This window comes from Trachypithecus francoisi, unplaced genomic scaffold, assembly GCF_009764315.1.
Source record: "Trachypithecus francoisi isolate TF-2019V2 unplaced genomic scaffold, Tfra_2.0 Lachesis_group0, whole genome shotgun sequence".
In the NCBI taxonomy this organism is placed as follows: domain Eukaryota; kingdom Metazoa; phylum Chordata; class Mammalia; order Primates; family Cercopithecidae; genus Trachypithecus; species Trachypithecus francoisi.
The window spans coordinates 162,574,553-162,599,574 of NW_022681453.1; the positions used below are offsets into that span (position 1 = coordinate 162,574,553).

The window sequence follows — 25,022 nt, forward strand, 5'->3', positions numbered from 1 at the left end:
GTTTTTCCAATTAGTTTATAGACCTGTGGATGAGTGGTACCTATTACTAAAGTGAGAGAGTCGAGCATCAATTCTAACTCAGTTTTTTGCTCTTATCAATGTAAATACTAAGAAAACCTGTTCTTATGAATAAGTATATGGAAATAAATAACTTGACTAGCAGTATTACTCAATTCTTTCCAGTTTAAGTTATACACCAAAAAAATTACATAATGGCCAATCATCAAAATGTTTTCTTCAATGATCTACCAGCTGACATCAGCACTTGCCAAAATTTATTTAAAGCAAAACTTGGCAACTACCTGACTTGCAAAAGGATTTTTTTTCCTAGTGAATCATTCATGTTTAGAATTATTCTTGTATATGATGCTACAGAGTTTTTACACTCCGGAGCAATGGACTATGACAGTTAAGATTCAGAATAGGTAAAAGAGAAGGATAAGTGAAAGGGAAGGTATGAATGGAGAACAGGTCTCTCCATCACAGGCATTCCCAGAAGATCAATTTCAGCAAAAAATACATATGGATGTAGAGGAACTGAATACTGATTTCCCTTTTTTAAAAAAAAAAAAGCCATGTTCTCATATCCCCAGAAGTGCTTTGCATTTCCAGATACCCCAGTTTTAAGACCTCTGCTTTAGAGAACAGTTTTTGTTAAATGTCTACGTGCCCTGAGATGCCATATTGCTCTGAGCTTCATCTCCTTATGTATACAGTAATTTTTCTTTACGTTTATTAACGTTTTGATTTATCTCAAAATCTTCCTTAACAGGGGAAAACGGTGGTTAAAAATAAATCTTCCATCTGGAGGTCATTTGACAATAGTCATTCCCTAAGAAGGTCAGGACAGCTTATTCATTACCATTGAAGTATGTAGGTCTTTTTTTTTTTTTAATTGTATTTTATACTATTTATTCTGGTTATAAGAACTATTGCCTTTACCCATGTGGTAATATAGCCCTGAATTTTCCAGATTGTCCGTCTTTGTCATTCATTTTCCCAACAGTTGCTAAATGGCCCTTTGGTGGGTGCTGAGTGGATCCAATCTTGAGTTCTTAAAGTGTTAGTATACCAATGCTTTCTTTTGTGCTCAACTTGCCTTCTTTTACTTCTTGTATAATAAGACTCTTCTCTGCCTAGTTTTATTTTAAAACAGAAATAATGGATGTTTAAATCCATTGTGCTTAGTCTTAAAACTTTTTCTTTAGTGTGTTTATTAGTTAGAGGCTTTCTGGTGGCTAAGTTCAGAGAATTTATCCCTCCTGGCTCATTAATTATTCCCCTTGTAGGTGAGGCATTTTCCCTATCTTCCTACTCTTGAAACTCAATTACATAACAGTGCATCATGGTCAGCAAACGTTGAATCCCCAAGGGTGGCTTAGAAAGTATAAAAAGAATACCATTAACGCCAGAACACCATAGGGATTAGAAATGGATGGAATGTTAGAGCTTACCCCTCCTAAACTCATCAAAAAAGAAAATAAGGGTGTGGAGACTCCCAGTTTCTCTATTTTGACTTCTGGGTCATCTTCGAGTGTGAAGGACCAGGATCCATCCTCCACCCAGAGAAGCGTGATTTCATACTTAACTAGAATGTACCCTAAAATCCTCCTCACAGATCTCTTCTCACACCCGCCCATGCTTGTTTTGTTTAAGGAGGAATTGCTGAGGCAAAGTATTTCAGTATGTCCAAGGACCAGAAGTATATTTTCTCCTATCTATAGCTAATCTTTCATAAGCTGTTGTGAGTGTCTGTTTACCCACATTAATACCTTATCTAATACCTGCTAGATGCAATGCACCACAAAGCCTGGATTGATCCAACAGTGAGGAGAAGTGGGAGTTGGTGATTTTCCAGAGAATTTAAACTTTGATTTCAAATAATTCAAGCTTCCTTGTATCTCCCAATCCCTAATCCCAAATTCGATAGTTGGCTATGTTTTGGTAAAGTTTTGTCAAAACCATCATTGGCTAGTAATGAGCTCTTAATCAGTCAGGTGGTGATAAAGGAGAATATAGCGTTGCTACTTTGACTTTTCTGTCAGCCTGGTATTGGTGGGGCTCATCCCTTTTTCCTTACAGATGTTTACGACAGTGAGCCCTGACCTGAATTGACTGAATATACCAAGAACAGAGAAATGTAGAAATTGTTCCAAAGAACAAATCTCAGTTAAATTCTTAATGGGAGAAGAAATAAAAGGTAGATGACATGAGAAGGACATGTCCTTGCCAAGAGCCCTATGGCGACAGCCACCCAACAGCACAATATTCGATTAAAGAGGGTCTTATTTGTCTAGACAGGGGGTTAGATTACTGGAAGTACCAGTAGAAAATCACATTTAATACTATACATAATCATTAAATTATAATGGTATAACAGAAAAGACATGGGCTTTAGAATCACACAATTCTCCTTGGTAATCACCATAGGCCACTTAGCCTTTCTGAGGCTCTATTTACCTGTAAAATGGGAATAATAAGTAGGTGAAGCTTCCAGGATTGTGTGAGAACTTAATAAATAGGTACATCATCTAGCAGGGGCCTGGTACATTGTATGCATCAATAAATGTTAATTATTCTCTTCCCCATCCTATCAACTTTAGTACAGTAAAGTTAGAGTTAAGATCCAATATATGTGAATGAATAACTAAGAGAGAAACTCCAGTGTGCATAAGATAACTCAAACCAAAAGATATGTAAGTGACTCTCTCAGGTTTTCACAAGAATCCTCCCTTCTTTTCATAGCCACATTTTAATAATTAAAATTCATGGATTATATACTCATTAACTATTTATTGAGCACACATTCTATGACAAATACTATAATAAATGGTGGGGCAGGGGGCAGTTGAGGCAGAGGACAGTGTAGTTATCAAGATTTTAATACCAAAGACAGTGTCTCTTTGAGTTCAAAAAACAAGAAAAGACATGTAAACAACTTATCACCACTTGTATGTGATAAGGTGGTGGGTACAATGAGTCATGTAGAGGGAACCAAGCTCTGTCAAATTAGTCAAACTTACAAGCTTTCCACTGCTTATTTTTTGCTTTTGTTTTGAGATGGAGTCTTGCTCTATTACCCAGTCTGGAGTGCAATGGTGCAATCTCAGCTCACTGCAACCTCCGCCTCGGGGTTCAAGCAATTCATATGCCTCAGCCTCCCGAGTAGCTGAGATTACAGGAGTGCACCACCATGCCCGACTAATTTTTGTATTTTTAGTAGAGACGGGGTTTCTCCATGTTGGCCAGACTGATCTTGAACTCCTGGCCTCAAGTGATCTACCAACCTCAGCCTCCCAAAGTTCTGGGATTACAGGAGTGAGCCACTGCACCTGGCCCCATTGCTTTTTAATATCCACTTGGATTCAGTCTTGTCTGTATTGTAACTCTAGCTCTAATTAGCAGCATGATCTTGAGCAAGACACTTTACCTCTCAAGGCATTTCCCCACCTGCAGAAGGGGAATAACAATCTCTCCCTGTAAGTATTTTAAAAGTTAATACATACAAAAGGTTCTAACACAGTCAACCATAAGAGTTACCTAGTTCATGGTCACTTTTCAAAGGAAACAAAGTTGAAAGGTAAAGTGGAGGCCATTGGTGAAAGGGTAGGGCCATTTTATTTCTTAGAACAGAATCTAGTAAAAAAAAAAAAAAAATTAAGGGAGGAAGTTGTAGACTAATGACTGTAATGAACTTAAGGGGTTATTTCTTGATTTTAATTATCCATGCTATTGCTACCCCCATCACCACAGATAATCAAGAAGCATGAGCCAGCACTAGCATAGCAACATGGCCTAGCAACCTGGTAAAATGCAGGTTCATGTTTTTCTTCCTCATTAAATGAATAAATGAAGCAACTTCTTTTTTTCTTTTTTTCATTTTGATTTCAGTGACAAAATGTTCCCTGCCTTTGGGTTTGGTGCCAGGATACCTCCAGAGTACACGGTGAGTGAGTGGAGATGGGATCTTCTTCCACTTCGCTGTGGTCAAAGGATAACTTGGGTTTTTTTCACAGCAGTCTCACTCTCTTGACTCTGACATAACTATGTCAGTAGGGCCTAAAGAGTCAGAAATGGTCTTCAGAATCAGTGAGATTAACTTCCCAGGGTTAAATATATTTCAATACCCCTTTTCCATGCCTAATTTCTCCTATTCCTCAGACAAGCACTGATGATTTGAGTAGCTCAGGTGCCCCCCGGAGAGTTTACAAGGTTGCCACAATTTACTTCTTAGGACAAAATCTCAGAGTAGGCATTGAAACTGAAACACAAGCACCTGTGCCTTAGTCTGCACTTTCTCACAAATAGAAACCCTATCTCCTGGTATTTTGGATGGGTCTTCTCAGAGGTCCAGATGAAGAGTTTCATTGTTTAGTTTCTTACAAATGTGGTCAGAGTCTGAGAAAACACTGACGATGTTGATCTCCAGGGGCTCAGAACCTATCCATTCATATATCCCCTAGGAAATAGAATTCTATTGGCAATGCCAACTGGGAAAGTCCATGACAATGGAGTCTACAAGCTTCCTTATCCCAAGTCTCCAAGTCCAAGTCTTGTATGGGAGACACAGAGAAGTTGTGAAGAAAGAACAATTATTACTTACAGAATTGGAAAGTTGAAATGTTCTTATGAAGACATTGGAATCCTATTCAGTTTTTATGATTTCTCACGACTGATAAAAGGCAAAGATTGTGTGTAGATAAATTTGCACTGTGATAAGGCTGAGACACTACTGTGATATTCTAGATGCTCCTGTAGAACATTCTCCACAGGGAACTCATGCCCACTAGGTGGCAGGGTCTTGGACAGACAGCAAAGTACCTGCCCCAGCTTCCACCTTACCAGTGCCTCTGAGGTCTGAGCTAAGTACAAACAACATTGCCCAATCCTCAATTTCTCTTTTACTGGCTGTGTCTGAGCCACAGGTCAGGAGGTAGATGCTGACATTTGCTCCCTCACTAGAGCCATCACATAAAGGACTTTCCTCTAACGTATCCTTTTTGTAAGAGGAAATCAATCTCCCTGTTGATCCTGGAGTGAACAGTGGGTGGAATGGCATGTCTCCCTGACTTGTTCTCCTTCTTTTTTGCCTTGTATTCCACACTGGCCTTCCTGCTGGGCATAGCTACATAATTCTAGAAGCATTTATTAGAAATAGAGCTTGTGGAGAGAAAGAATATAGAACAAGAGTTATCGACTGGTGGCCTGTAGACATTATTCAGGCCACAAATGTGTATATTTGACACACTTTTAAAACACGAATTCAGCAATTGCATATAAAATGTCAGATTCTGACTTCTCTTGAAAACCTGAAAGGTCTGGCAACACTAAGATTAAAAGATGACCTATACAAGAATAAGCTGGAGCTGAGGAGATATAGGCCCCTTCAAATCTGGAATGTAAACAGGTGAATGCCTACTTTCTTCATAGAGCTGCTGAATAGCTCAATAGCCATCAGCCCAACTACCCAGTGATTCTTGAGTTTTCACCACATCCCCACCACGTGTTCTCCCAGCCTCAGGTTGGCCCAACATGGCTGAGGACAGAGCTATGCACCATACCTTTTTCTCACAAATGACATCTTTCTGGTTCCCTTCCTGGAGTAACTAATCCTTCTTGCTCTTTTCTGAAGTCCTCTTGTTCACTTGATCCCCTAACTCCATCCTTCCTGTCAGCAAAATCCCCTGGTTCTTCCTGTTTCAACAGGCATCTCTCACATTTCCCCATTTCTGGTCCCCAATACCCCTTTTCCATGCCTAATTTCTGCCATTCCTCAGACAAGCACTGATGATTTGAGTAGCTCAGGTGCCCCCCGGAGAGTTTACAAGGTTGCCACAATTTGCTTCTTAGGACAAAATCTCAGAGTAAGCATTGAAACGGAAACACAAGCACCTGTGCCTTAGTTTCCACCTTCTCAGAAACAGATCTTGAGAAAAGGATTTGGATGCAAGTAGTTTATTTGAAAGGCGGAGGAAACCACAGTAGAGGTTGGGAAGTGGAAGTCAGCACAGAGTATATCATCAAGTCAGTTACCGCTGTTGGCAACTGGTGCTTAACTCTGCTGAAGAACCCCAGGGGGCAATGTACAGCACACACGGACCCCAAGGGATAAGGGAGCTGGGGTGTGTATACATCATCTCCTGTTAATTACTGATTACTCCCAAGGGTCACTTTTAGCCTGTTGTTTGGGCAAGCAAGACAGGCCCTGGAGGCCCGGAAAAAACTTAAGGTAAACAAAGCAAATAAGATGACTGGAAGTCAACTGGCTTGCCCAGAAGTGCTGAGAGCAAGGGAATACGAGATAAGCGCCGAGAGCATCACCAATCACCTCCCACTAAGAAAGGAGGTGTCTTAAGTGACCTATTTTATAGATACCCAAGAGTCAGAGCTTGGAAATATCCTTTGAAATGAAATTATCCATAAAATACCAAATGATTCAACAAAAATGTCCAGATGCCAGAACATCCATCTTATTTTATCAGGTTTTCAGAAAGAAAAAAGTAAACAATACGTTATTTGACCTTGTGCATAGGTTCTGCCAGGTAAAGGAATTTGGGTTGAAAGATTACAAAGTATATTACTTTATTATGTTTCCAAAAGTAGAATGCAGTCTGTTTTACCTGTAGGTATGTGAAAATCCTCCTGCCCTGTAGTTCTGCATATCACATTAATGATTCTTAAGTGTCAGCTGTTTAGCTGAAGCCTTTATAACCATCACCATCCTGAGCAGAAAGCTTGGGTTATTGAGTTTTTTTGTTTTTGTTTTTGTTTTTGTTTAATCACTGGGTCCAAATGGAGCTCAGCCAAATCTAAGCCTCCAGTCTGTGGCCAGTTCTATCTAGCAGCTATTTGAAGTTCTCTTTCTGAAATCTTTTCTTGGATTTTTTATAAGCCTTATTCTCCCCTCCTGACAGCATTTATCTGATTCTAGAAAATCTTCCTGTCACCTCAACTCCACAGGGAGCTTAGAATTCACCCTCCATCTCAGACTGTGTAAAGACTTGAAATGGTTCCTGCTGCTTAACACATAATGAATGTAATGGGCATTTGTTTGCAAACTCTAAACCCCAGTGCCTTCTTACTGGATTAAAGTTGTAATTCTCCTTTCTTCTTGTTTCTTAAATTTTAATTGGCATCTAGGTCTCTCATGACTTTGCAATCAACTTTAATGAAGACAATCCAGAATGTGCAGGTAAAGCACAATGTGAAAGAAAGCCAGAATCACAGTCCTTCCCTTCGCACCTTTCCCATTTTAGTTTCTCTCCGCTGGTGTAGCATATTAGTTACGATTGTCCACAGCAGAGAAGCAGGCTTTCTGTATCCTCATAAACCATGCTACTCCACAGGTAAGAGAAAGCCATGATAACAGAGCAGGAAAATAAGAACTGGAAAAGACAGATGCAGAAGAGGTCTTGAGTTTATAGTAATAATGTTGATCCCAGTCTGGGATTCCTCGGGCCAAAATAATAATAACAATAAAGGAAACTTCACCTGGTAGGCAGTGATACAATATCCCTGTTTTCCAAGTTTTCATCAAGTGTTTTTTTTGTTTTTTGTTTTTTTTTTTTTTTTTTTTTTTTTTTTACAACTTCATCTCTGTTCCGATATAAGGAGATGGGGAAACATGGAAATAATTTCCCACTTTTTGGCATATCGGTCAAGGACATGGCCTCAGTGAGTTTGAACAAGCGGCATCATGGCTTTGTGCCAGAGAAAGCCTGCTCAAAGGTTCTGGTTCATGTTCCATCGTTTCCAGCCAGAATTCTCCAACATGATTTCACAAAATAATGATACTGAAACCACGATGATAATTATAATAAATTTTGTTCTACAATGATATTTTTCTGTTTTCTAAGTAACAGAGCCAAGTACATATGTTGCTATGAAGATCATAAGACATTTTTGCACTAGAAATGTCCATATCTCTCTCTTCCTTCTTGTCAAGGAGGAAGGGGGCTAAATCAGGATTCAGATCCAGTAGAGTGTGTAAGGCATCTAGCAGTTAATGGCCAAGAATATGTTATCAATACCATTGAGTCTGAACATAGTAACCTCCAAGACCCAATCTCCATTCTGCCATTTTTTCCACTAATGTGTTCTTCACCCTCAGTTTTCTGTGGTTTAGACTTTCCTCATCCCCAGCCACCCCCATTCTGAAACCATAAGAATGGTTTCCCCCACAGTAGAATGAAATATAAACCCTTGTATTCACCTGTTTTATACTCTTAGAATTCATCTGCCTGATACTTTTCAAGAGGAACTTGAACTTGCTTATCTTAGGCGAAAACTCAAGAACCAAAAAAAGATAAGGAGCTTCTATTCAGCATCACTTAACTTCAGAACCAGACTGCCAAATGACTTGGCATCTGTCTTTAGAGTGATAGCCTTTGGGGCAGGGCCAAGTGGTGCAGGATTGTCAATGAGGTTGGGAGCATGTATGTAGGGCAGAATAGAACAGAACTTGCTCATCTGAAATACCCAAGAGCTATTTTGCAGTGCATGGTGGTTATCGAGAACAATCTCAGGAGGGCATTGTGTGGATCCCTCTGGCCAAAAACAGGACCAATGTGCTGTTTCAGAATAGAAAGGTATAGAAGGATGAGCAGAAATAGGGAAAGGCAAGTGACAACACAGGCACAGACAACAAGAGGAGCCATTTGAATAAAAATCATTTGTAATGAGATTATTGCTGTGGGATCAGAATGATAACATGAAATGTGCAGTCAAGATGTATCAAGTGCTAGGAGAAGCTGCATAGATAGGACTGCCTCTCTTGGCAGAGTCCCATCCTTTTCTATTTCCTGGGCTCATATAGCCTCAGGATGGAAGCCCCCCTTTAAATGAAGGGTTGTCCGTGATGATAACCATCACTTATCTGTACTCAGCACCCAGAAGATGAGTATATCAGCCACTTGGCTCATTCATCACACACTTGGTGAGCATTACATTTGCTTATTACTGCCTTAAGCTCTTTGGGGAAATACAAAAAATAAGTAAATCATGATTCCTGCCCACAAAGAGTATAATATATGGAGAGAAGGTCATGGGAACTCCTGATTCTTATAGAGGGCATAGGTAGTATCTACTAGAGTCAACAAGATTGTGTGGAAACAAGTACAGCATTGAAGCTGGCTTGCTAGTAGCTAAGAACACAGTGCTTAGAGCCAGGCAGACCCAAGTTTAAATCCTGAGTCTTGAACACGCTTGCTATGTGACCTAGGGCAGATCATTGAACATCTCTAAGCCTGTGTTTCTTCACCTATAAAATGGGTATAGCATCTATTTCATTATGCTATGAGGTGTGAATGAAATCTTATGTATAAAGTAGGATATTAGGGGAAATTTTGTGAAAATGGTTGCTTTTGACTTCAGTTTTTAAAGAGGAGAATGATTTCAGTGGGGAAAGAGGAAGCAACACTAGCAATGTGGTATTCCTTTTTATCTTAAGAACATAAATGTGATGTTGATAAGGACTGTCTGGGAAATTTAATGCTCCACTTTTACGTGTGTTTGGCTATAAATATAGTTGGAGTGACTCTGGAACTGTTGATCTTTGCCAATTTCACCTCAGGAATTCAAGGAGTTGTGGAAGCCTATCAGAGCTGTCTTCCTAAGCTCCAACTTTATGGTCCCACCAACATTGCCCCCATCATCCAGAAGGTTGCCAAGTCAGCGTCAGAGGAAACTAACACCAAGGAGGCATCGGTAAGGAGGGGGTATTTGCCTCTTAAGGGGAGCTTACTCTTCCTTACCTGGATATTGGCCGTAAGACCCATCTCACTCTGAAAATTAATTCCAACATTTCTACCTGTGTGAATTTGGACAAGTGACTTAACCTCCTCCTATCCTCAGTCTTGACATCTGAAACATGGGGATAATCCACCCCATCTTTGCTGGGTTGTGAGGCTAAGAGATGACACATGTCAAATGTCTACCACATTGTCTGAACATAGGAGAGACTCAACAATGGAAGCTACTATATTCACTAAAGTACGTCATATCCACCTCCTGCTCTTGAAAAGAAAAAAGAAAAGTTTAAAAATAAGCTTGCTTTTCAAGGTACCCATATTACGATGGAAGTAAAGCACCACAGAAGTAAAACAATGGATGATTTTGCCTCCTGGTGGTAAAGCGGCGCAGCGCTAAAGATCACAGCAAAAATTGATTTCACATTCTGTTGGTTTTCTTAAGAAAAATGCAAACCAAGAATACAGTTTGAGTTTTGCCCCTAATATTTTAGAAGTAAATACATTACCATAATACCTTACGTATTTATTTTAATAATAACATTAATACCTGTCTTTTTAGCTTTATGATTTTTTTCCAGATTTAGTAGAATATTACCAATGTCTGAAGTTTGCTCTGTAATTTTATCCTGGGTACTGAGTTTTTATTTTAAAAAATACTACTCCTTTATCGTCTTACATCAATTCATCTAACCTTCTTGCACTGTCTGCATATTCTCAGCCTTCCTTTGTGTTAGAATGGGTGGAGAACCATGCTCCTAACTCATGTCAACATCTTCTTTTGTGTACTTGAGCACATCTCCTCTGAATTATCCAGGAACTTTGACTCTGTGGTTATATTCTCACTCTTTCTCCTATCATCTATTGTTTTCCTTTCTACTTCCCATTATACTGAAGACTTATTCTCATTAACAAGTGCTCATTCAATAACATCTCCTGCGTTAAATTAAAATCTCCCCCTTGACTCCGCTTTACCCCTCAGCTACTGTCCTTAACTTTTTCCCACTTACAATCTACGCTCCATGCAGAAACCAGATTGATCCTTTAAAAATATAATTAGTATTGGCCAGGTGCAGTGGCTCACGCCTGTAATCCCAGCACTTTGGGAGGCCGAGGTGGGCGGATCACGAGGTCAGATCGAGACCATCCTGGCTAACATGGTGAAACCCCGTCTCTACTAAAAATATGAAAATTAGGCGTTGTGGAGGGCGCCTGTAGTCCGAGTTACTCGGGAGGCTGAGACAAGAGACTGGAGTGAACCTGGGAGGCGGAGCTTGCAGTGAGCCGAGTTCGCGCACTCCAGCCTGGGCGACAGAGACTCCATCTCAAAAAAAAAAAAAAAATATATATATATATATATATGTGTGTGTATATATATATATGTGTGTGTGTGTGTGTGTGTATATATATATAGTATTACATCATTCCTTTGTTCTAAATTCTCTAATACTTTTCATGATACTTGGAGTAAAATCTAAATTCCCTGATGTGGCTTAGAAGACACTATAGGATCTAATCTCTGCCTACCTCTCTGATCTTAATTCTTATCACTATCTCTTTTGCTCCCTAAATTTCAGCCACACTGACCTTCTTGCTGTTCCACAAACACACCAAATATATTCCCACCTCCAGGCCTTTTCACTTACTGTTCCCCTGCCAGGGTTTCTCTCACTCAAACCTCCATATGATCCATTCTCTGACTGTGTTAACATCTCTGCTCAACTCTCAACCCCTCTGAAAGTTCCCCCTGGTTACCTTATCTAAAATAGCCAACCCACCCACCCACACCATGTCTCAGCTTTACTTTTCTTCTTAGTACTCATCACCATCTGAAATACTTTAGGTACATCTACTAACTTGTCTATTTTATGTCTCTCTACTTTCATACGGAAGCTCTACAATAAGACTTGTTCACTAGTATCTCTAGGACACAAAACAATGCCTGCACACAGTACATGCTTGATATATACTTATTTAAAGAATGCATGTAAAACCACTCTATTTTTCATATGTATATGTTGAAAAGTACTTTACATTTTCTTTTGTAAAATTGGTGTGTATCTTAAATATTGCACATCTTATATGCCAGAAAATATAGTGTTCTGGTTTTCATTATAATTTGAAGTCTCTCCTACTTGAAAAGATCTGAATTCCCAAGGTCCCTAGAGAGAACAACAGTCACTGCATGCCTTTGGTTCAGTCCACTGGCCCTTCCCTACATCTCATTATCATCTTCAGCTACTCCGGGCTTGGGTCATCGAGTGACATGAGCAGTTCCTACAAGGGAATAGGAATCGTTTGAAGCAAAATTTTTGTTTTAGACTAGTAATTTTTCCATGTCCTTTTATTTACATAGTTGACCACAGTTCCAATCTCCTACCCAACATCCATCAGTTAACCCATAGCTATTCATAAGAAACAAATGGGTCTGATCTGTGCTGCATGTTCTCTCATCTCCTCTGTTCACTACATCATGTTCTTGAAGTCACTAACCAGTGATGTGACTATGAAAAGGACTGGAGACCCTGGGGAGCTAAGAGTGTGTTACTTCAAATAATTACTTTAGAATAGTGAATACGTACAACTGTGGTTATATTAGCCTTTATGCTGGGCAGAGACACTCTGTAAGCTGAGATCTTGTCCAGCAGAGATGCTGAGGATTTAATCCAAGCCAAGTCTTTTCCAGGTGTGAAAGCTAAGAAAATCCTGACTCCTCTCTGCTCATCTTTCCTCTTCTTTTCAGAAACCATTAACACTATTAATTTTTTTTTTTTTGAGACAGGGTTTTGCTCTATCACCCAAGCTGAAGTGCAGTGGCACAATCATGGCTCACTGCAGCTTTGAACCTTCTGGGCTCAAGCAACCCTCTGGCCCCAGCCTCCCAAATAGCTGGGACTAAAGGCATGTGCCACCACGCCCAGCTAATTTTTGTATTTTTTGTAGAGATGGGGTTTTTGCTATGTTGCCCAGGCTGGTCTCAAACTCTTGGGCTCAAATAATCCTCCTTCTTTAGCCTCCCAATGTTCTGGGGTTACACGTGTGAGCCGTTGCACCTGGTTAACCATCAACACTTTTCAGGATTATAGACCAACATCTCCACCAGTGCATGGACCCTGCAAGGCTTCCCCTAATGCATCTCTTTCCCTCCACAGAGGTCTTGGAGCAAATTTGAACCTTCATAGATGCAAGATTTAGAAATAAGGTTTGGATGTGACCAGTATTTTATTTTATTTTTTGACCTCTTTTTTCAGCACCAGAACCAATTCTTCAAATGATAGCTTGCTTAGAAACCTAACATATAAAATAGACTTTAAAAAATACACTATTCTTGCCAAATTTGATCTAAGGAGTAGAGTCAGAAACTTGTCCATTCTCTTTAACTCCTTTATCCTCAAGAGCATCCAAGGCATCCCTAAGGGCTCCCCGGGGCCCAGGTTAAAAATTGGATCATCTCATCCCCTCTGGGGTACCAGGACTCATATGGCTAAAATGAGAACAGAACTAATGTAGGTCTGGATTTCAGGCTGATATAGAACAGCGTGAGTTTTTGGCCATCACTCACTCCCTCAGGGATAGCTGGGTCTGCAATGAAAAGACAGGTCATTAAATGGGACCAAATGTAAGAAGCATCCAACCCACATATCCCCATATAAATTACCCCTATAGATCAAGAACGTATGCTTTTCCCCAGAGGTTTCTCCTGTTCTTTGAAAAGTCTATGGTCCAGAGTCCCTTGTTATCTCTAAGGGTCATAAACTTGAACATCTTCGGCAAGCTGTGCCAGGGAGTCTGTTGCTATAGGATTTTCCACTTGATTTTGTGGAACTCTTCTAGGTAAAAAAATGCCCCTCTTTATCTAAACAGGACCTCAAGTAGATTCAAAGACTATAATATTGCATCCATGAGCATTTTCCCAGTGTGTCTTTAGAAGGAATTGTTATTATTTGCTTTATCAGAAATTTCCATCAGGTTTTGATCCTGCAGTCTACAGCCTGGTGCCTTCAGCTAGATTAAACCTGGCAGGATCAGATTCCAGAATCCTGACAATCTCTGCAGGCCAGCAGTTCTTAAACTTTTTGTTCCACAAACCCCTTTAGCAGCTGGTAAAGTGCATAGATCCCTTCTCAGAAGTGTTTTTTTGTGGGGTGTGTGTGTGTGTGTGTGTGTGTGTGTTTTGTTTTGTTTTGTTTTGTTTTTTGAGGCAGAGTCTTGCTCTGTTGCCAGGCTGGAGTGCAGTGGCGGGATCTCAGCTCACTGTAACCTCCAACTCCCTAGTTCAAGCAATTCTCCTGCCTCAGCCTCCCGAGTAGCTGGGAGTACAGGCACGCGCCACCACGCCCAGCTAATTTTTGTATTTTTAGTAGAGACTGGGTTTCACCATGTTGGCCAAGATGGTCTTGATCTCCTGACCTCGTGATCCGCCCACCTCAGCCTCTCAAAGTGCTGGGATTACAGGTATGAGCCACCGTACCTGGCCAGAAGTGTTTTTAAATGTACAACATAAGACCCATATTATAAAATAAACCAATTATATTGAAATGCGGTTAGCAAAATATTTTTTAAAAGGAAGATGGAGACATCATAAATATAGTAATAAAATGCTTCTTTATTTATATATTATGAGAGCCAGTAGTTAGTCTAATAATTCTGTAATTTCTAAGTTGTGTTAAACATAAATGATACATTGAAATAGATGCAGGTACTGTAATATAACAGGAAAATATCTGTTTTTAATTAATAACTGAGCCACAAGTAGAACTGATATTAATTTGATTTGTTGATTATACTTATAGTGAAAAAATGATAAATTTTATTAGAGATTAGTGAAAATAAAAATGTAATTTACTTCAAGTTTACAGACTGCCTGAAATCTTGCAGTAATCCACAGAGACAGGTTAAGAACCACTAGTTTAGATCAGCACTCAATAAACTATAACTAAACTAAACTGTTTTTCAATGGCTTGCAAGCTGAGAATGGTTTTTAGATTTTTTAATTGTTGAAAAATATCAAAGTAGAATAATATTTATATATCATGACATATGAAAATCTTGTGACATTAAAAATCAGTGTCCATAAATAAAACATTATTGGAACACAGCCTCTCCCATTCATTTTAAATATTGTCTATGGCTGTTTTCACACTACAGTGGCAGTGTTAGGTAGTTGTGACAGAGATCATTGTGGTCTACAAAGCCTAAAATACTTATTAATGTCCCTTGACGGAAAATAGTTTCCTGACATCTGCATTATGACTGTAAGGTTTCTCAATGTGGTAGTATGACCATCAGGTTGTTTTATTTCTTTTTTTTTTTTTTTAATATACTTTAAGTTCTAGGGTACATGTGCACAACGTGCAGGTTTTTTACATATGTATACTTGTGCCATGTTGGTGTGCTGCACTCATTAACTCATCATTTACATTAGGTATATCTCTTAATGCTATCCATACCCCCTACCCCCTCCCTACAATAGGTCCCGGTGTGTGATACTCCCCTTCCTGTGTCCAAGTGATCTCATTGTTCAATTCCCACCTATGAGTGAGAACATGTGGTATTTGGTTTTCAGTTCTTGCGATAGTTTGCTAAGAATGATGGTTTCCAGCTGCATCCATGTCCTTACAAAGGACACAAACTCATCCTTTTTTATGGCTGCATAGTATTCCATGGTGTATATGTGCCACATTTTCTTAATCTAGTCTGTCACTGATGGACATTTGGGTTGATTCCAAGTCTTTGCTATTGTGAATAGTGCTGCAATAAACATATGTGTGCATGTGTCTTTATAGCAGCATGACTTAAAATCCTTTGTGTATATCCCCAGTAATGGGATGGCTGGGTCAAATGGTATTTCTAGTTCTAGATCCTTGAGGAATCACCACACTGTTTTCTACAATGGTTGAACTAGTTTACAGTCCCAGCAACAGTGTAAAAGTGTTCCTATTTCTCCACATCCTCTCCAACACCTGTTGTTTCCTGATTTTTTAATGATTGCCATTCTAACTGGTGTGAGATGGTATCTCATTGTGGTTTTGATTTGCTTTTCTCTGATAGCAAGTGATGATGAGCATTTTTTCATGTGTCTGTTGGCTGTATGCATGTCTTCTTTTGAGAAGTGTCTATTAATATCCTTTGCCCACTTTTTGATGGGGTTGTTTGTTTTTTTCTTGTAAATTTGATTGAGTTCTTTATATGTGCTGGATATAAGCCCTTTGTCAGATGAGTAGATTGCAAAACTTTTCTCCCATTCTGTAGGTTGCCTGTTCACTCTGATGGTAGTTTATTTTGCTGTGCAGAAGCTCTTTAGTTTAATTAGTTCCCATTTGTCGATTTTGGCTTTTGATGCCTTTGCTTTTGGTGTTTTAGGCATGAAGTCCTTGCCCATGCCTATGTCCTGAATGGTATTACCTAGGTTTTCTTCTAGGGTTTTTATGGTTTTAGGTCTAACATTTAAGTCTCTAGTCCATCTTGAATTAATTTTCGTATAAGGAATAAGGAAAGGATCCAGTTTCAGCTTTCTCTTTATGGCTAGCCAATTTTCCCAGGACCATTTATTAAATAGGGAATCCTTTCCCCATTTCTTGTTTCTCTCAGGTTTGTCAAAGATCAGATGGCTGTAGATGTGTGGTATTATTTCTGAGGGCTCTGTTCTGTTCCATTGGTCTATATCTCTGTTTTGGTACCAGTACCATGCTGTTTTGGTTACTGTAGCCTTGTAGTATAGTTTGAAGTCAGGTAGCGTGATGCCTCCAGCTTTGTTCTTTTGACTTAGAATTGTCTTGGCAATGTGGGATCTTTTTTGGTTCCACATAAACTTTAAAGCCGTTTTTTCCAATTCTGTGAAGAAACTCATTGGTAGCTTAATGGGATGGCATTGAATCTATAAATTACCTTGGGCAGTATGGCCATTTTCACGATATTGATTCTTCCTATCCATGAGCATGGAATGTTCTTCCATTTGTTTGTGTCCTCTTTTATTTCACTGAGCAGTGGTTTGTAGTTCTCCTTGAAGAGGTCCTTTACATCCCTTGTAGGTTGGATTCCTAGGTATTTTATTCTCTTTGAAGCTGTTGTGAATGGGAGTTCATTCATGATTTGGCTCTCTGTTTGTCTGTTACTGGTGTATAAGAATGCTGGTGATTTTTGCACATTGATTTTGTATCCTGAGACTTTGCTGAAGTTACTTATCAGCTTAAGGGGATTTTGAGCTGAGACAATGGGGTTTTCTAAATATACAATCATATCATCTGTAAACAGGGACAATTTGACTTCTTCTTTTCCTAACTGGATACCCTTTATTTCTTTCTCTTGCCTGATTGCCCTAGCCAGAACTTCCAATACTATGTTGAATAGGAGTGGTGAGAGAGCGCATCCCGGTCGTGCCAGTTTTCAAAGGGAATGCTTCCAGTTTTTGCCCATTCAGTATGATATTGGCTGTGGGTTTGTCATAAATAGCTCTTATTATTTTGAGATACATTCCATCAATACCGAATTTATTGAGAGATTTTAGCATGAAGGACTGTTGAATTTTGTCAAAGGCCTTTTCTGCATCTATTGAGATAATCATGTGGTTTTTGTCTTTGATTCTGTTTATATGCTGTATTACGTTTATTGATTTGTGTATGTTGAACCAGCCTTGCATCCCAGGGATGAAGCCCACTTATCATGGTGGATAAGCTTTTTGATGTGCTGCTGGATTTGGTTTACCAGTATTTTGTTGAGGATTTTTGCATTGATGTTCATCAGGGATATTTTTCTAAAATTTTCTATTGATTCAAATAGTTTCAGAAGGAATGGTACCAACTCCTCCTTGTACCTCCAAGTGACAAGTGACAATTTCTTGTCTGTAAAGGATTTTATTTCTCCTTCACTTATGAAACTTAGTTTGGCTGGATATGAAATTCTGGGTTGAAAATTCTTTTCTTTAAGAATGTTGAATATTGGCCTCCACTCTCTTCTGGCTTGGAGAGTTTCTGTCAAGAGATCCACTGTTAGTCTGATGGGCTTCCCTTTGTGGGTAACCCGACCTTTCTCCCTGGCTGCCCTTATCATTTTTTTCCTTCATTTCAACTTTGATGAATCTGACAATTATTTGTCTTGGAGTTGCTCTTCTCTAGGAGTATCTTTGTGGCGTTCTCTGTATTTCCTGAATTTGAATGTTGGCCTGCCTTACTAGGTTGGGGAAATTCTCCTGGATGATATCCTGCAGAGTGTTTTCCAACTTGGTTCCATTTTCCCCGTCACTTTCAGGCACACCAATCAGACGTAGATTTGGTCTTTTCACATAATCCCATACTTCTTGGAGGCTTTGTTCATTTCTTTTTACTCTTTTTTCTCCACACTTCTCTTCTCACTTCATTTCATTCATTTGATCTTCAATTGCTGATACTCTTTCTTCCAGTTGATCGAGTCGGTTACTGAAGCTTGTGCATTTGTCACGTATTTCTCGTGTTATGGTTTTCATCTCTATCAGTTCTTTTAAGGCCTTCTCTGCATTGATTATTCTAGTTATCCATTCATCCATTCTTTTTTCAAGGTTTTGAGTTTCTTTGCGCTAGTCACGTAGTTCCTCCTTTAGCTCTGAGAAGTTTGATCGACTGAAGCCTTCTCTCAACTCGTCAAAGTCATTCTCCATCCAGCTTTGTTCTGTTGCTGGTGATGAGCTGCGTTCCTTTGGAGGGGTCAGATGCACTCTGATTTTTTGAATTTCCAGCTTTTCTGCACTGCTTTTTCCCCATCTTTGTGGTTTTATCTGCCTTTGGTCTTTGATGATGGTGACGTACTGATGGGGTTTTGGTGTGGGTGTCCTTTCTATTTGTTGGTTTTCCTTCTAACAGTCAGGACTCTCAGCTGTAGGTCTGTTGGAGTTTGCTTGAGGTTCACTCCAGACCCTGTTTGCCTAGGTATCAGGAGCAGAGGCTGCAGAAGATAGAATATTGCTGAACAGTGAGTGTTGCTGTCTGATTCTCGCTCTGGAAGCTTCGTCTCAGGGGTGTACCCTGCCGTGTGAGGTGTGAAGTGTCGGTCTGCATCTAGTGGGGGATGTCTCCCAGTTAGGCTACTCAGGGGTCAGGGACCCACTTGAGCAGGCAGTCTGTCTCTTCTCAGATCTCAACCTCCGTGTTGGGAGATCCACTGCTGTCTTCAAAGCTATCAGACAGGGGCATTTACATCTGCTGAGGCTTCTGCTGCTTTTTGTTTAGCTATGCCCTGTCCTCAGAGGAGGAGTCTACAGAGGCAGGCCGGCCTCCTTGAGCTGTGGTGGGCTCCACCCAATTTGAGCTTTCTGGTGGCTTTGTTTACCCACTTAAGCTTCAGCAATGGCAGGCGCCCCTCCCCCAGCATCACTGCCGCCTTGCAGTTAGATCTCAGACTGCTGTGCTAGCAATGAGGGAGGCTCCATGGGCATGGCACCCTCTGGGCCAGGTGTGGGATATAATCTCCTGGTGTGCTGTTTCCTAAGTCCCTTGGTAAAGTGCAGTATTAGGATGGGAGTTACCTGATTTTCCAGGTGTTGTGTGTCTCAGTTCCCCTGGCTAGGAAAAGGGATTCCCTTCCCCCTTGTGCTTCCCAGGTGAGGCGATGCCTCGCCGTGCTTCAGCTCTCACTGGTCGGGCTGCACCAGCTGACCAGCACCAATTGTCCAGCACTCCCCAGTGAGATGAATCCAGTACCTCTGTTGAAAATGCAGAAATCACCTGTCTTCTGTGTCACTCACACTGGGAGCTGGAGGCTGGAGCTGTTCCTATTCGGCCATCTTGGGCGCGTCTGCCCCAGGTTGTTTTATTTCTTAAGGCATTTATCAGGTAGGGAAGATTCATCCCCTGAACTCTAAGATCAGATCAGACAGGAGTTAGGGGAAGGCAGAGGATAAAGGAAGGAGACACAGAAGTGTGATTCACTCAAGGACCCACCTGCTCATGAATCAGAAGTAGTCTCCTTTAGGGTGTGCCATCTGCCCTGGTCTTCCAGGTGCACTCTAGAGAGGGTGACTTATGATTCTGGTATATTCTATACTCCTTCCCTCCATCCCCAAACCACCAATATTGCCTCTTTCTGCCACTTCTCTCTGCACCTCCCTACCTCCTCCATCACTTCATCCTACTGAAATCCTTCTCTAAACTCTCAAGCCAACTTCCTTGTGAACATATGTAACTCAGAAAATATAGACATAGATGGAAATATACAACTTGAATGAATCTGAAAACCAGGATTTCAGATTGGGAATTCCTGGGAACGGGAATTCAGCTAGGACTGGGGTGAGTGGTTAGTTAATGGACATGGAATAGAATTAGCCTTTACATTAGGCTATATGAAAAGCATTCAGAACATGTGGCTGTCTTCCTTATAGTGTGAAGTTCACCTATCTCTAGCTCACATTTTTCATTTAAAACATTTTTTTCAGGCTCACAGAAAAAAAAAAATGAAACTCTTCAGCACTACCAAACTATTTGCAACCTTAAGTACACTATTCTCAAAACCAGATGTTTTCAAAACATCACTCTTCTATCCAATCTTTCTCCTTTGAAGTATGGCAATGTGGAATGGCTTAATTTCACACTTACTCCCTATAAATGTTGGGCACCTTGCAGGATTATATTGAAAGTTATTTTCTGTTTAGCCTGAGCTGTATCTGACTAATCTGCTTCTCTTTCCTCTTAGCAGTAAAGGCCATCATGGTGCCTCTCATGTTGACTAAAAACAGTGATGACCTCCAATGGGTCATCCTTCTCCAGCCCCCAAAGCACTTCCCAAGGCTTTCCTGTGCTGCTGAGTACAGCACCTTTCCTCCAATTCCCATCTCAGCTGAGTCATCTTCCAACTCCCCAGATGGAAAGGGGCCAGGCGGGCTGCAAGCCAGAAGTCAGGATTTAAAGCAGGAAGTCATGGGAGCACTGCAACCTTCTGCAAGTGTGCCTAGAGAAGAGCTGCCACCTTTGTGGCACATGGCCTTCAGAGGGAGAGACTGCAACCCTGACCCTCTCATAGCAGGACTTTAGACTAGTGCCATCCAGTGGAAATATAACATGAGTTATGTACACAATTTTAAATTTTTCAGTAACTGTATTTTAAAAAGTAAAAAGAAACAGAGAAATCCATTTTAATTATATATTTTATTTAACCCAACATAGACAACATATTGTCATTTTAGCATGTATTCCATATAAAAAAAACTATTAATGAAATAATTTGTTTTCTATTTTGTGTGCTAAGTCTTCAAAATCCACATGTACATAATACTTACAGCATGTCATTTTGGATACTAAGTTGTCATCATAAATACTTTATCTTTGTTTAGATTTTATAGATAGTTGAAAAAGTAAATTGATGTACTGAAGTTGTTCCAAACATACTTAAAATGTTTCTAATAACTGAATTGGTTATCCAATTTTAACATTAAATTTAAATTCATTACAATTAAACAAAATATAAAATTCAGTTCATCGCTTGCTCTAGCCACATTTCAAGGGCTGAGTAGTCTCCTGGGGCTAGTCATCTTTGTATTGGACGTCATAGCTTTAGATTTTTAAATATCTTCAAGCAAAGAAGATCATATAAATTATTTGAGAAATGAAGAAGCTCAGACACAGAGGAGTTAAGGGATCGTCCCAGGGTCTCACAGAATGAGGCGTTGAAGCCAGTCCTCCTAACTCTTGGTCTGTTGCTCTTTCTTTGTAACTGTCAGCGAGGTAGTTATTATAATTAAGCTATAATTGCCATGCCTACCTTTAAGCTCCATGCATCAGAACTCTAAGCCTTTAGGACTATCAGCACAGACACTCAAAAAATGTCTGTCATCACTGTTGCTTTGGTCAATGTAAAGTGAGTCCACCTGGGTGTCTAACTGGTATTGTCCTTGTCTCCCTCACCTCTTCACCCCCTGTCATCATCGGGCATCTGATTGCAGCAATACTTCATCCTGCTGATCCTGACAGACGGTGTCATCACAGACATGGCCGACACCCGGGAGGCCATTGTTCATGCGTCCCACCTCCCCATGTCAGTCATCATCGTGGGAGTAGGGAATGCTGACTTCAGTGACATGCAGATGCTGGATGGTGACGATGGGATTCTGAGGTCACCCAAGGGAGAGCCTGTTCTTCGAGACATCGTCCAGTTCGTGCCCTTCAGGAACTTCAAACACGTATGCATATACACACTGGGGCACTTCCCATGGAAGAGCAGAACCAAAGCATGCTCACCTCCCACATTTGTCCACCAGTGTTTATAGTGGTCCACCATTCTTGAAGCAACACCAGCTATGCTCTACATCCCCTTGCTGTGGGAGATGACCTGGTTTAGCTATCCCTTCCTGGGCCACGTCACCTCCCACAACAAGGATATGTACAGCACGACTCTTTGGAGAAAAAAAATTATAAATTGAGTTATAGATCAGGAGTCATGCTAACTATTGTAGGCAAAATGTCACTGATTCTTGCCCTATAATTCATATAATTTAGGATCTCTAGTGCATCTAGGACTGCCTACACCTGGGCAGCTTGTTCCCTGCCCAAAGGTGCCTGCCTAAAGTACCAAGGAGAAACTGAAATGCAGCCTATGTTTTGCTTGTCAAGGCATGTGCCCTGGCAGAAGTATATTTCCAAAATGATAGAAACCTAAATCCTCTATAAAAATATAGTAAGTAGCATCAAAGATTTACTTAACTCCTTCAAAACAAGATGATAAAATTAGTTCAAAAGAGTATATAAGGCTGGGTGCAGTGGCTCACCCCTGTAATCCCAGCACTTTGGGAGGCCAAGGTGGGTGGATCGCCTGAACTCAAGAGTCTGAGACCAGCCTGGCCAACATGGTAAAACTCTGTCTCTACTAAAAACTCTGTCTCTACAAAAATTAGCTGGGCATGCTGGTGGGCGCCTGTAATCCCAGCTACTCGGGAGGCTGAGGCAGGAGAATCACTTGAACCTGGGAGGTGAAGGTTGCTGTGAGCCGAGATGGCATTACTGCACTCCTGCCTGGGTGATGAGAGTGAGACTTGGTCTCTAAATAAATAAATAAATAAATAAATAAGACAGTTAAAGTCAGTGGGAAAAAAATGCTGAATAAGTTTGCTAAGGTAGATTGAAAACTGATTAATGGCCAAGAGGATAAAAACAACAACGACAACAAAAAAAGTAATCTTTGAATTGCCCTCTCTATGGGACAGAAATCACTTGCATGCTATCAGTTTTCTACAAATTAATACCTAACTTTACAGTCTTGGGCTCTTACCAATAAGAAATAGTAAGTCAGTCAAGCAGCATTGCATTCCCCAAGGGCCTTGAGGGAGAACCATTAGACAATGCTCTAGTATGACATTGAAAAAATGCTTGGTAACAATTTTCCACATTCCCAGGTTTTGATATATTGTGTTCATGGAGGAAGGAGCATTTTTTAAATTTTCACAAATCCCTGCACCTATTGAGCTATAACCACCCAGAAGGACATCTTGAATTCATAAAAGCTCCCTCGGGGCTAATGGTAGTCCTGAAGACCCCTCTAGAGTATCCTAGTTGTATCTTGGCTTCTGTGGGGGTAACGGGTATTCCTGGATAGCTTTGTGTTTTTTTGTTTTGTGCTTCTTGTGAAAGACACCCAAGAGCAGAGCATATGCCCAGCCCCTGCTTTCTACTGAGGCCTTGCCCTCTGCACTGCTGCAGATGCCAACTATACCACTCCCCAGGGCTGGTGACTAAACTTGAGCTGCCCTGGCAACAGGGAATCTTCAGAATCTTCAGTACCCTGAAGCTTATCTGCGGTCTCCTTGGAAAATAAGAGAGTCCTCTCCTTTCCATGCTACAGAGTCCCCTCTGTCACCTGAGCCATTAATGCAGTGAGATATGTCAAAGATCCCTGCTGGAAAGCATCTTCATTAACTTCCATGGCAGTCCCTCCCTTCATAGGGCTCAAATCAGTTATTTGGGTCAGGCAGGATGCCATCCCCTCCACTTCAAGCTTATTTGGTAAAGCCTTTCTCCTCCAGTCAAAAACTCATTCAAATGAATCGCTGACATTCTTCATAGTGAGTTTATCAGATATATCCAGACACATCTGACTCCCAATTTGGGTTCACACTGGAATCTCACCTACACTGTGTAAGGAAATTAAAGATGAGAGGTGGAAAGCTAAATGGATCATCCAAACAATGATCCACCCATCCTCCCACCCCCATGCATACTTGACTGTAATCCTGGTACCAGTCCTAATGTGAGAGCCTTTAGCATATGCTCTTCAGAAATTGCTGTTTGTTCTGCCACCTTCTTTGGACAGGCTTTAAAATGAGAATTCAGATAAATCACCAGCTCAGCTGCCTCAGCTGAACCCTACATTTCCTGACCTACCCAGACTTCATAGGGAAGTAACTGCACATCCCAAGGCTCCTTGGATGATGAGGTACTGTTCATAACTGTACTGCCACACAATTACTACTCTACTTTTAAGGAGGGCTGCAGTGTAATTAAAATCACTGAAGGAGCAGAAAATCAATCCCTGGCTACAGAGTTGAGTACAGAGAGAGTTTCCAAGTAACAGCAGCAGCAGTCAATCTTCCCACAAGCTCCCAGGGCTATGCATGCGGATGAGGGGTAATTGGGTTGTTATATCCCATCCTCAAGTTTCCCTAGGAAGAGATTTCCAAATAAAGGTACTCATTAATGAAAGAGATGCACTAAGCCCTCAAGTTGTCCGCCTATGGACAGCAAGGAGTAGAGTTAAAAAGAAGTAGTATTCTTTACAGAGGGATGAGGTAGAGCAGGTCAAATTTGTTGCAATTATGTTCATTAATGAAGCTAGTTTCTCCCAAGGTGTCTAAGATGGAGGAAAGGGTGTTTTTCCTGATTTTAATACTGTATTCTTTTCAGCCAGACAAAATAGGTAGCCACGTCACTGAATACCAGTGATAGCTTTGCATAGTGAAACAGGATCAAAGAGTTCACTGTCTAGGAGATTCATTAACTTCCCCAAATCACCCTTTCTCCCCTCTGCATCCCCCACCTCCTCCCCTCCCCCCACAACACACTTGTGTGCTAACACAATGCCACTGAGCTATGAAAGGTTCTAACCTCTACCCTCAAGCCTCCTCCTCTTCCCCAAAACACTTACAGAATGCTTGTTCTGTGCAAGGCACATGCTAGTCACTAGGACCACAATGAAATGATACAACCACGGATCCAGGCCTCAAGACATTTACTGGAGAATTGCATAACTGGGAGAAAGGTACCAGCAGAAAAATCACATGCTAAGCAACCTGTGGGTGGTTGAGAAGAATTAAAATGTTGCTAC

The 25,022-nt window shown here is 40.7% G+C and overlaps 1 protein-coding gene across 1 annotated transcript in view; it reads left to right on the forward strand.

Annotated features, from left to right (window-relative positions):
• Positions 1–25,022, forward strand: part of CPNE4 (copine 4) — a 526,733-nt gene that overhangs the window by 496,992 nt on the left and 4,719 nt on the right. Inside the window, exons 12-15 of the mRNA XM_033212672.1 lie at positions 3,892–3,946; positions 7,141–7,192; positions 9,572–9,705; positions 21,652–21,888. Coding sequence (XP_033068563.1) covers positions 3,892–3,946; positions 7,141–7,192; positions 9,572–9,705; positions 21,652–21,888 — 478 coding nt within the window. The remainder of the gene's footprint in view (positions 1–3,891; positions 3,947–7,140; positions 7,193–9,571; positions 9,706–21,651; positions 21,889–25,022) is intronic.